Here is a 13,281-nt window from a genome sequence, read left to right as displayed (position 1 = left end):
AAATATTTTTGCTTTTGTTTGTACCTAAAATACTTTGCAAAATTCACATTTATTAAAAAACAAAACAAAAAAGAAAGTCACGCAAATCCAAATTTCTTAAGGGTTAAAGTAAGTCCATGCGGCTCCCTCTAGGTTGCCAACCCGTGTACTAGTTTCTTCCTATCGATAAAGCTAAATAAACATGTGTGTCACAGTAGTGATGCATGCATATATTCAGTTCATAATTACTGTAGTAGGAGTGTGTATCTTTCCCTCTTTTCTTACCAAAAATGCTAAAATTGAGATATTTCTTATTCATATGGCATTAAAGCTAGGGGTGTGCCAAAATATCGATATTGCGATATATCGCGATATTTAGTCCTGCGATCGATTCTCGATGGGTTCTCACCAAGTATCGATATTATATTTTCATTTAAAGAGGCTGTTACACTGAGCGTCTGAGTCGCGCGCCGGAACTATGGGCGCACGCTGCGTCGGACTTTTAATTGCGATGCACGCGCTCATTCGGGAGAAGCACCGGTGAGATACAGGCTCTGTAGCGCGTGTGTGAAGCATGCCTACCTGTCAGCATTTATCATCCATCTGTAGGAGATCCACCCGGTAAGAAGTGACTTTGTCTGAGCGCTAGAATGTCAGCGATCACTTACTTCCTGTTTGCTGTGGGAACTGAGCGCGTGCTACGCAGTTGTCTGTTCAAGGACCGTCGGAATTTTCGCTTTCATGCACTTCAATGTTTAACCTGCTGCTGTACGGTGTAACTTTGATAAATTTATAATGTGACGTTTTCAAACAATGTAATTACTTGTTGCTAATGTTAATTTTAAAGTAATTCTTAAATAAAAAGCAGGATTTGATGTATGAAGTTAAATTTAAATGTAATTAAACTAAAGTACATGAATTCACTGTAAAATTAGGGAGAATGCTAATTAATTGAAGCACTTAAAATTATATTTATTGCCATTATTATGTGTGTTTTAAGGTTTTTACCTATTAACTGCTGACTGACCAAATGGAAAAATGATAAAAATTGGAAAAATAATCTCAAGTAACAGTCTGAGTAAATCAGCCTTTATTTTTGGATGCTCAGCCCTTTTCAAGTGAGAGAAAAGTGCACGAAAAATTAGGTCAATTTTGAGAGAGGCTGTAAAACATTATATTCATCATCCTTTGGTGTGACGTTCTTTTGGAGGTAGATAGCTGTCACTACTTGACTTATTTAATATTTGTTCTGTTTACAACAATTCTGCACTAAGTAGTGTCACTGCTGATCATGTTTACTATTGTTAACATTGAATCTGACAGATAATTCCAATTCAGTTGTTGTCAATGTTTGTCAAAGACATAGTTTTACTGATTTGAACAATGTTGCACAAAAGTGTCTATAATTTGTTGCACAAAATAAGAAAAGTTGTTTAGTATAATTGTGTTTAAGGTAAAAAAAATAAATGGGGATATATTTCCCCCAAAAAACATGTTGTATATATTGGTAGTTATTAGAGAGGATTTTTACCAATTTTCGCAGTATCGCGATATTATCGATATCGTGAGCCAGGTATCGCGTATCGTATCGTATCGTGAGGTACCCAGTGATTCCCAGCCCTAATTAAAGCTATAAATAATAATTCCTGGTAGTTGACAAAGAAATTTAACCAGGTATTAACTTGGAAAAAACAAGCTTATGATTTGACGTTGTTTTGTTTGCATCGCATAAACATAAAAAGACAAAGATGGTAGAAAAAAACAGAGAAACTGCAGTTTACCAGAAATTGATTATTTACTTCTTAATTGGTTTTATAGCTTTTAACCAACATAATTATGTTCATATTTATAGTTTTGGGGGCTGCACGGTGGCGCAAGTGGTTAGCGCTCTTGCCTCACAGCGAGAAGGCCCCGGTTCGAATCCCGGCTGGGACCTTTCTGTGTGGAGTTTGCATGTTCTCCCCGTGCATGCGTGGGTTTTCACCGGGGACTCCGGCTTCCTCCCACCGTCCAAAAACATGCTTCATAGGTTAATTGGGGACTCTAAATTGTCCCTAGGTGTGGATGTGTGAGTGATTGAGGCCCTGTGACAGACTGGCGACCTGTCCAGGGTGTACCCCGCCTTCGCCCTTCAGTAGCCGGGATAGGCTCCGGCACCCCCGCGACCCCGAAAGGGAAGAAGCGGTCAAGAAGATGGATGGATGGATGGATTTATAGTTTTCTGTGGCTTGACCAATTTTCGATACCTATCTATTTTTTACTTCCCATAGCTGATACTACTGCCTGATGGATTTTTAAATACGTATCGAATATCTTTTATATCTTTAGTTACTGAAAAACCTGTGTGGATTTGTGCACATTTTTACAGTTCAGTTCATTGTCATTTGAATCTCTGCACTGACAGACGATCCTGTCCTTGTCTTGAGTCGACATCTCTCTGCTTGTGTCTAAATGTGCACAGTAGTGAATTCTGAGAAGTTTGTTTGCAGACAAATCCCAAACACGGACCAGTCGAGCAGGAAGTGCCTGGATTGTATTTCAAACACTCCTGTCCTGATTTTCACATAGCTGAACTGCTGAACCACCACTAGATGGCAACATTGTTTTCATTGGTAGCTTTAGCTCTCCTGTGCACACAAACACGCGCACACACACACACACCACATGATGCATCTCTCCAGCGACCAGCAATGGGAAACCCTGGATGCAGAGGGGTGTGGAGGCTGGAAGCTTCTCCTGCTCCACATCGCTCTGCTTCCTCATTTAACCTTCAGCTTTGTCCCGACTGCCTTCGTCCTGTAAATATTTACAGGCATTTCTTTAGAGAAATCATATATTTATGTGTACTTAGATGATCCTAAGAGGAAAAACTCAACTAAAACAGAGAAAGAAAAATCAGCAATCCCAAATCAAAATGTAAAGTGATTTAATTTATTTCAGTTTTGAGTCATTCAAGGGAAACGTTGCTTTTTCTTTAGAAATAGAAACATCCTGGGACACTGAGACATTTGTTTTACATGACAAGTACTGGCTCTGTGTGAATCATTACCAGTCACAACGCCAACGTTACAACATGCACTAAACATTAGAACATTTATACAGAAACAACAGCATAGAAACTCAATGGGTAAAAAGGTTGTTGATTTTTTTTTCAGATTTTCTTTTACAAAACGGACAGCCTTGAGACCTACAAACAACATTGTATAAGAGCTGGCTAAGATCATTCAAATATCTGGTTTTTAGTTCCCTGGAAACAGTGTGTACTTTTACAAAGACCGATGGCTTAGGCAAGGTTGGGGTCAATTCCACTGAGAGCTTAAAACGTAGAAAAAATATAGCTGTTCTCTGTCAAACTGTAGGTTTTAATTATGTCGCTCTTTAAATACTGCTTTTATCATGTCATATATGATGTATGTTTGACTCCATCAAGGCAATCGACTCCAACCTTGTTAGACAGTTCAGAAGGTGTGAAACCGCGATCCTTACAATGTCGCAATTCAGGGCTTTTAAAAACTTTTTTGAACGGATTCTGATGAAATAGGAACTAAGAACAAATGTTTTGACTTATTTTCATGAAATAGCAAAATAACAGCAACAGAAAACAAGGTGATTTGTAATAGTTAGATGGCATTGTGTCACAGTATCACAGTCTAAGTATCAAATCAAAGGTGAGCGATGTTTCTTTGTAGTATCCGTTCCAAACACTGATCATCTGTTCTGTTCATGCATCAACATGGGTGTGCTCTTGTGTTGTAAACGCGGACCATAATACTTCAGTCTGTTCATGAAATACTGATTGTCATCACTTTTCAAACATTGTTGAAAATGGGCCTTGGCTACTTTATAGAAAACTACATAATAGAACAGAAATGATGGGATTCTTGATGATGGTCCTTACTAGAACTACGTCTTATAGCAATTTAAATTGTCTTCTTTTGTTTCTTACTGAGTGAAATGTCAGCTTAATTGTAAAAACGACTCCAACATTTACAGTTTCCCACACACACACGGACGTGTGAAGAAACACACAAATTAGTTTCGATCTTCGTTGCTCAAATTTTCCTAAATTTACTCAAGAAGTTTCACAATATTTACCAATAACTGAAAACAAGCTTTGTGCAAAATCCATTTTTGTGTAATGAACCCTTTAACACCGGAGCTCCAGTGTTTATGTTCTTTTATCTACTTTTTCAATTGTTAACACAATCAGGGTCTGCAACCTTCAGCATTTAAAGAGCCAATCGGATCGATTTCTCACCAATCACAACTCTTACAAAGTCTTACAAAAATAAGACACTCCTTTGTATTTATGTTATTTTTACTATTATGATGAAAATCAACAAATTATTGTTTTTGTGCATTAATAACGCAAAAACATTACGAGAATAATAGTATTCTTTTCTCAATATGAAATTGGTTATATTACTTTTGACTCCCTTTCAAAATAAAAGACAGGATCACCTCATTGCAGCAAATGTTGTATTTGGTAATTTAATGTCAGAATCATTTAAAAAATTAAAAAAAGACTATGGTTACGTCCAAATTCCCCCCCTAACTACTAAAAAACCATATAGTACTCTGGATTTTAAAGGTACTTCGGACACTATGTTCACTACTTTTCTTTCGGTTTTCTAAACACCAGATATTACGTCACCAATATCAAGTTAAAATCGAATAAATCCGAACATTTCACGACATTTACTTATGACTCTTCTGTGTTCTGATGGTGAAAATGTTGATGGTTTATTCAAATATTGCATTTAAAAACGTTTTTTTTTGTTCAATTTTTGTTCTATAGTCTACTGGGCATCGAAATTTGGACACAACCTATTTTTATTTCGTTTTTAGTAGAAATTCATAAACTTAGCTATGCAGAAATAATTCAGAGCTGATTGGTGACCCTTACTGTGTTTTTTTTGGACCATATGGCACAATTAAAACCCTTGAAACAGACCGCTTTATAATCCGCCGTGTGCTAATTCTGGTTTAGTACGACTATGAAGTTGTAGCTCTTGATGGATTGTTGGAGCATTGTGGGTACCGTAGTCCGGAGCCTGGTGGATGGAGCGACACGTACTATTCTTCAAATGTTTGTGAATGACTTGAATAAAGTTTTGCTTTGATGAATGTGCCTCACAGTCAGAATAATAGGCCACTTTTTAAAATGAAAAATATTTAAATTTTCTTCAACCAGAGAACCAGAACGGAGGGGTCAAAGAGCCCCATGTGGATCCAGAACTTCAGGTTGCAGACCCCTGACACGATCAACGTAATTCCTGCCGCAAAAAAATGTGTGTTCTATGTTTCAATTGTTAACACAATCAATATAATTCCAGCAGAGAAAAGTGGCGAAAGTGGAGTTAAAGTGGATTCTGTGTGCACTCCGCGCGGAATTCGCTTCGCAGCGCTTCCATATCCGGTGTGAACCTAGCGTCAAGCTTTAACCTTTTAACACTGGAGCTCCATTGTTTATGTTCTTTGATTTACTGTATTTATTGAAATTGTTAACATGATAAATGTAATTACAGCTGATTTTGAAGGAAAAAAGCAGCACGAGAATGTCAAAGATTTTATGTTTTAGCGTCACCGGTGACGCCTCAGGTGTTAAAGGGTTCATAAGTTCTGTCTCAATAACATCTATGACAGTTATTTAAACCTCCTTTTTCAGGTAGTTTCTTACGGAGCCCCTAAAGGGACATCAGTAAAAAAATTAAAGTTTAAAAAAAAAAAAAAAAAAAAAAAAACTGGTGGGAACCACTTACTAACTGGTGGGCACAAGATAGTAAGTGGTTCCCACCAGATAGTAAGTGGTGCGCACCAGATAGTAAGTGGTTCCCACCAGATAGTAAGTGGTGCGCACCAGATAGTAAGTGGTGCCCACCAGATAGTAAGTGGTTCCCACCAGATAGTAAGTGGTGCCCACCAGATGGTAAGTGGTGCACACCAGGTAGTAAGTGGTTCCCACCAGATAGTAAGTGGTGCCCACCAGATAGTAAGTGGTGCCCACCAGATAGTAAGTGGTTCCCAGCACATAGTAAGTGGTGCGCACCAGATAGTAAGTGGTTCCCACCAGATAGTAAGTGGTGCCCACCAGATAATAAGTGGTGCCCACCAGATAGTAAGTGGTTCCCAGCACATAGTAAGTGGTGCCCACCAGATAGTAAGTGGTTCCCACCAGATAGTAAGTGGTGCCCACCAGATAGTAAGTGGTGCGCACCAGTTAGTAATTTTTTTTTTTTTTACTTTAATTTTTTTTTCCGATGTCCTTTTAGGGGCTCCGTAGTTTCTTCCAATTCTTTTTCTAATAATCTTATGTCATAAACACTGGACAAAACCACTTCTAAAAAAAAAAAAAAGTAATTCTACATTCACATATGCTTTGAATTGTCCTAACATTACAATCTGTGGCATATACTTCAGACATGACCTAAATTTCTTTTTTTATTTTTTTTAAAATGAGCAGCAGTCATGCCGCTTTAATGCGCTCCCTTCACAGCAACACAACACTCACACACACACAGATGGCTCCCCCCGCCTCAGTCATTGCTATTCCTTTCACACTCCCGTTTCTTGCACTGTGGGAGAACAATACGAAATGCTCTGTGATGTAAATGAAGAGTCAAATCAGGATTTGCAATTGCCTAAACCACAACACAGGAACACACATACACCCCATGTTTATGAATTGGTGTCGGTTCACTTTTGAATCAAAACTTTGGCTACAAATATCCTAAACCAGTCGTCAATATCTCCTGCTTTCCGGGTTAACTAAATGTCTGATCCTCATTTTTGTACATTTTCACAAATACTGCATTTTTTTTTAGAAACTCATTCTGTAATCATTTGATAAGGCTTTCATAATAACAGACATAATTATCACAAAACAAACGTGTTATTTAAGGATTACACTCATTCATTTGATGGAAATATCTTGTGACGGATGAGAGTTTAAGCGGTAAAATAAGAAACCTTGTGCTTCCAGTTGTTCTGTGAAACGGCAAACAAACTGAATTACTATAGATCGTGAAGGCAGCAGCAGAAATGTAAAATGTTGATATGTTACAATGGCACACCGAGACAGTACTTGTGAATCTGGACGAGGAGGAGTGGGGCTCTGACATGCAATCGCGGCGGATATATATGTATGTGTGTACGTTACATGCAAATTCTGAATGGTCCAATTAACAAGACGCTCTGTGGCCATTTTGCACAGCCACTGGTAACCATGGAAACTCATTGTATCTATGAAGATTGTCTCATCTACTTTTGGCTTTGTGCGTCTTTGAAAGAATTTGATGAAATGTTTTGTACATTCACTGCTACTAAACTTTAATAATTGGAGGCATACAACAGACCCCATATTGTTCATCTTCATGTAGCCTATATAAAAATGTTTACTTATGCATGGTATATGTTGGTTGGATGAAGGGGAATGCATGCTGAAGAGCTGTCCCTGAATCTTAAGCCTAATGTTTTCCTTATATATATAAATTTAAAAATGATGGACAGGACCATCTCATGTTTTTTTCTGGGTACATGTGTCACTTTGTGCTGAAACTAACATCAGAATATCTGTAATTCCACATTGAAAACTTCTTGGTTTGCTACTAACATCTGTAAAGAATTACACAAATAAGCTAAGACACCTTCCACTGGCAGAGATTTCCAAAAATATTAATTCTAACCACATGAGAACATTGAGAGAAAGAAGACGAGAGAAAACAGCCAAGAACATGGAAAATGGTCTGGAGCCTGTGAGAACTGAAGACCACGTGCCAAACACTGAACCTTATAACGCTTCACGAGTGACTATGGCATAGCAGACTAGCTCATCACTTTCTATAGGGAAGTTTCTCTTATCTATATAAAAATAAATCAGCTTAGACAATCTCAAGAGTGCATTTATATGAATGGCCATTAGATCACTCATTGACATTCTCTCACATACAAATGTCAACATGCATAACCCTACAAATGGAAATGACTAAGGCCAGATTTGGGAATGGGCACATGTAAGTTTCTTATAGGCTTCTGGGTCCTTTTTTATGTGTTTTAAGACCTAAAAATGAACTGGGAACCATCTGGGAATGTGGACCCGTTTTCCCTCCTTCCCAGAGAACAAGAAAGAGCAAGTGAGAACAAGTAACCCCCTTTGGCTAAAGTCGTTGTGTAGATGTGTTGCACCTGCTTTAACCACAGTCGTAGTTTCTGCTGACCCTGCGTCACTGAACAGACCCATTACCCACTTTACAGTGTTCTGCTGTGAGTGTGAAATACTGCAAACAGGAATGAACTAAGTTGGGGGCAGTGACATTCTCCTATTTAGTAATGTCTTTCTCCCAGAGTATTCACCGCACATGTTCATCTGGAGCGTGTGCCCTGATGTCATGCTCAGGTAATTTGTGAAATGTGAAACCTTTAGTCTTTGTCTTTGACTTTGTCTCTGGCTTATTGAGCATTTTACCCTTTCAAGTGTCTCTAATACAACCACTTTTTCCAAGCTTCTTTTTTTTTCTTTCACTTGTGCCTCAGAGGCTTTTATCCAGAGTACTTTGACGACCCCTTTCAACCTTTGGTCTGCGAGCCATTTCAGGTCCTATGTGATTCTCGTGAGATAGCCCGCGAATCCCACCAGAGGGAAAGAGGCAGTTCTGACCCGTCACTTTCTGGGATGCCTCTAAATGGTTAGTCCCTTTCTGGTAATTGATGTTCATGCTGCGTTTTGGGCTGGCACCAGCCAAGAGGCGGTCTGAAGGACTGGCCTCGGAGATGTCCCGCAGGTGTTCATCGTCATCTGTGTCAGCGTCAATGTATTTACTGATGGAGGAGTCGTGGAAGGTGAAGACGGAGGGCCCCACGGCAGTGTTTTCTGGTGACTTTGGAGGGGTCCGGCTGCTGGCAGTAGTGTAGACGGAGATTTCGGGGCTTAAAAGAGAGTGGGCTGACACAAGCGAGTTGTCTGAAAGTGGAGATGGTCCTGAATCTGCGTCACTATGGCAGCCTCCTTTAAGGCCTTTTGAGGAGTTTCCAGAAAAAAAGAACTTCCTTGGATTATCTGAGCACGATGATTTTGACACAGGAGTAGGTCTAGGTTCAGCCCGACCAATACTTTGCTGACCAACTTTAGACGTAGTGTGCTGAGAAAAAGCTGCAGAAGGACCATAAACGAAGCGGTTGCTTTCCTGAAGACCAAGATCTGGTGCTGGACTGTAGGAGAAGCGTGGATTCTCTTGGAAATCTGTTGCACAACTGATGTAGCTGTCAAAGCTGGACAAACTTTTCATATCCCCGACACCTTCTCTTGGTCCTTGTTGTCCGTGATCCTGAATGGCTCCGAGCTCGATCTCGTCCCTCTGCTTGCCCCCTCTGGAGCCCCTGTCTTTAGCGTTGAGGTTGGGTTGGGATTGGGTCTTTGCCATCTGGTTGTACATCTCCTCCAGCTTCTGAACGTTTAACCTTTGCGGACTTGTTGCTCGAGCTTTGCAGGGAGACCCCAACTCCTGAGCATTAAAGGAACGATTTGAACTTGTTTCCGACGCAGCCCTTTTGGTACTCCATTTCCAGCGGCTTGGAGAGAGGTGGTTGTCATGAGGCCTCTCACTCTTTTCTACCACGACATCCATTAGCTCAGCACTTCGAGCAAAAGCCTCTTTTAAATTCATAGAAACAATGCTACCATTTCTCTTTGCTCTCTCAAGGGCTTCTCTTCGTTTAAGTGCTTTTTCTTGCCTCTTTTGCTCTTTGTAAAATTCTGAGAAGTTATTTACAATGATAGGAATTGGTAGGGCAATCACAAGTACTCCAGCAATGCAGCACAACCCCCCTACGATCTTTCCTAACAGAGTTTTGGGGTAGATATCTCCATATCCTACTGTTGTCATTGTAATAGTAGCCCACCAGAAGGAAGCTGGAATGCTTTTAAACTTTGTGTCCTCTTCATCCTTCTCTGCAAAAAACACCAAACTAGAAAAGATCATGATGCCCATAGCCAGGAACAGAATGAGCAAGCCCAACTCGTTGTAGCTCCTTCTAAGTGTGAAGCCCAGAGACTGCAGACCTGTGGAGTGCCGAGCCAACTTCAGAATACGCAGGATACGCATGATCCTAAAGATCTGAACCACACGCCGGACGTTCTGGAATTGTAGCACACTCTTGTTTGACTCCGTCAGGAAGATGGTGACGTAGTAAGGCAAAATGGCCAACAAGTCAATTACGTTTAAAGGACCCTTAAAGAATTTCCACTTGTTTGGGGAGGAGAGAAAGCGCAGAAGGTATTCCATGGTGAACCAGGCAATGCACACAGCCTCCACATGGGCCAGCTGTGGGTTGTCAGTGGACTGCCCAAACTCATCGATGTCTTGCAGCTCTGGAAGTGTGTTAAGGGACAGGGCGATGGTGGAGAGCACGATGAAGAGAATGGAGATGATGGCCAAGATCTGAAAGACAAAGTCATAGAAGTAGCATTAGTAAAAATACATTCAGGATACAAAACAAAAAGAAACAACAAAACACACTAGGACAATAAAAAAAGAAAAAAAAAGAAACATTTCCAGTCCTTTGAATTTCCTTGAATTTCTTTTTACTTCAGTGTCCCTTTATGGGCTCCTTAGCATGGAGTTCTTTTAGCTGAGATGCTATTAATAATGGTTAAAGATGCTTGTATTGATTTATTTACCTTTGTCGATGATAATAGTCACATTGACTCTAAAATTGGGGTGGCAGGTGGGGTTGTAAAGCCATTTTTTAGGTAGAGAGGGCACAGCTGTCCCCCTTGGCCCCTGTAGCTCTGCCCCTGATGTTGGGCAACATTTGGAACAGGCAGGGTTTAAAATCGTCTTTCATTTTTATTAGAATCGTAAATATGATTGTGTTTGCTGTTCAGCCATTTTATTTACTGCAGTCGGCTTTATGTTCATCTCCTTTGTATTTATGAAAGGTCATTTCTGCTGTATGTATGCAAGAGCCTGACAGTAAATGAATGCCAATAATCTAGAGTCTAAATAAATATTCAATAAATGCTCAATTGAGTGTGTTATTGGATGGTTGCTAATGGATTGAATTGACTTGGAGGAATCAATTATTCATGACTTGACAGGCTCATCCACATGAGTGATGGTGCTATAGTTAGCCATAACTTAAAAGCATCATTATGAATTTGCTTTGACCATATTTTAACATGTTTAACAGTAATTATGATTAATTGGTTTGTAAATTTTGTGATATCCTTTGAAGTTTTAATGAAAATGTGTGCATTTTCTGTTTATGGACCTCAGGAAGACTACATTGTGGAAGCTAATGGGGTTCCAAATAAACAAATCACTGCATACACATATCTATCTGTAACATATACTTAAAGGACCTGACTACAACAAAGCAGACAGAAAATGGCTGTTTTAGAATTGTTATCATTATTAGATATTTTATTAAGTTTCACTTGTGTAGTCGGATGGAAACACAAGCATTGGAGATTATTTACAAAAGTCATCATGTTACCATATCCTGGTAAAGGGGTATTTTAAAGTGCATTTCATGTTACTCGCTTTTCATAGATCCTTTATATTTTTCACAATACAAATCAACATTCAACGGCTCACACAGAAGCCATTAACAACCTATTTATTGCATCAGAGCAAATAAAGTGTCCACACATTTATTGATGTTGTAAAAGAGGTTAACTCCTATATTGACGTTGCTTTGATTTGAGGTTACATTGCCTTTATAACGTCTGGTAATGTGATCCTTTAACTATCAAAATGTGCTTATATATATGTAGATATTTTATATCTACATATATAAACCTAACAGTTTCATATCAGAAATCACATTTTGCACGTGCTATTCTTTTATTTCCCAGCCAGCAAGGCAAAGTGGGCCTCATATGGTTTAAAAGTGGGCATAAAATGTGGGCCCCAAATGGGTTTGTCCACAGTTTCTGTGGTTGCCCCATCCCACCTGTGTTTGCCCACATTGGCTTTAATGGGCACTCAGAGGGTAGGCATGCTACGCTAGCCAGGTACCGGTGAACAGCTTGCTACAGCAGCATTTGCTAGCTTCGATACAGCTGAAATCGCTACAAGAGAGGTCGTTTGTACGATACAACGGAGCTCGCTAGCTCACTTCAGATGAGCTTGCTAGCATGCTACAGTGGAGGTCGCTAGCTCGATACATTGCAGGTCGCTAACCTAATCCAACGGAGTTCGCTAGTTCCATACAGTGCAGCTTGCTAGCTCGCTATAGATGAGCAGCTGGCTAGCATGCTACAGTGGAGCTTGCTAGCTCGATACAAAGGAGCTTGCTAAGGAGGAGCCTACCCAATGAGTCCCCACTACAGCCAATGTGGGCAAACACAGGTGGAGCCCACATTTTCTGCCTGTTTTTAAACCATATGGGGCCCATTTAGCCTTGCTGGCTGGGTGGATGCACACTATGTTTTGATGTAGCTTAAAAATAAATGTAAATTCAATGCATCTTCAATAACAACCCAGTTAAGCTCGATCTGAGCTTTTAAGAACAAAGCTTAGTGATCAAACTCACAGCTGTTAGTCTATTCAAAGACTCAGCTCTTTATACAATAATCCTTAATAAATGAAAGACATGAGAAAAAACTCCGCAAACAGGAAAACAGTGGGTCTGGTTCCAATTTGATTTACAGTGAAGACCTTGACAATAATTTTAAATTCCAAAAATACAAAATGATGACTGTTAAATTCAACTCTATCTATAGCCAATCAGAGCAGAAGGATACTGTTGCTATGGCTTCATGGCAAACGTGAATAATGACCCTATCAGTTTGTTTCCTTCCCTCTGTTCTCCTCTGCCTCTGCCCTGGAGGAAATCTATTTGAATCAAATAGCTGATGAGCGGAGAGCAGCCAGGAACTGAAGGCTGAAGCTGACGAGGAGAGTATGGAAGTTAAAGGGTAGAAAGGGTCCAGTAAAAACTAAGAAAGAAAATTATAATTATTGTTTTTTTTACGCACAGCTAAACACCCAAACTCCCTTTGGCAGGGGCAGCCAGTGATCATTTAATTAACTTTGCCAAGTCCAATTCCATCATCCAGCACACCAATATGAGGGGAAAAAAGCTTGAGGCTTTCAAAAGAATTACCACCTGTAGTGTATTCAAATCCCAAGCAATAATTCCAGTGTGTAAACATCCTGAGAGAACAACACACACAGGGTTCAGTGCTTTTTATGCACGTCAAACATCAAGCTAGTAAACCGGGTGAGGCCTCATTTCAAACAGACATCTCCATAGATTCCAGATATTTGTTTCATTTTTGCTAAAAAAAAAAAAAAAAAA

At 39.7% G+C, this 13,281-nt stretch overlaps 2 protein-coding genes across 2 annotated transcripts in view; one reads left to right on the top strand and one right to left on the bottom strand.

Moving 5' to 3' along the window:
• Positions 1-13,281, top strand: part of stau1 (staufen double-stranded RNA binding protein 1) — a 30,257-nt gene extending 16,976 nt beyond the window's left edge. The window contains exon 17 of the mRNA XM_036212120.1: positions 12,811-13,281. The gene's annotated coding sequence lies outside the window, so the exon portion shown is untranslated. The remainder of the gene's footprint in view (positions 1-12,810) is intronic.
• Positions 6,412-13,281, bottom strand: part of LOC112145394 (potassium voltage-gated channel subfamily B member 1) — a 43,024-nt gene continuing 36,154 nt past the window's right edge. Inside the window, exon 3 of the mRNA XM_024270585.2 lies at positions 6,412-10,415. Coding sequence (XP_024126353.1) covers positions 8,508-10,415 — 1,908 coding nt within the window. The 3' untranslated portion in view covers positions 6,412-8,507. The remainder of the gene's footprint in view (positions 10,416-13,281) is intronic.

This window comes from Oryzias melastigma, linkage group LG5 (assembly GCF_002922805.2).
Source record: "Oryzias melastigma strain HK-1 linkage group LG5, ASM292280v2, whole genome shotgun sequence".
Classification (NCBI taxonomy): Eukaryota; Metazoa; Chordata; class Actinopteri; order Beloniformes; family Adrianichthyidae; genus Oryzias; species Oryzias melastigma.
Note: the sequence above shows the minus strand (reverse complement) of the source record. Positions and strands in the feature narration are given on the sequence as shown.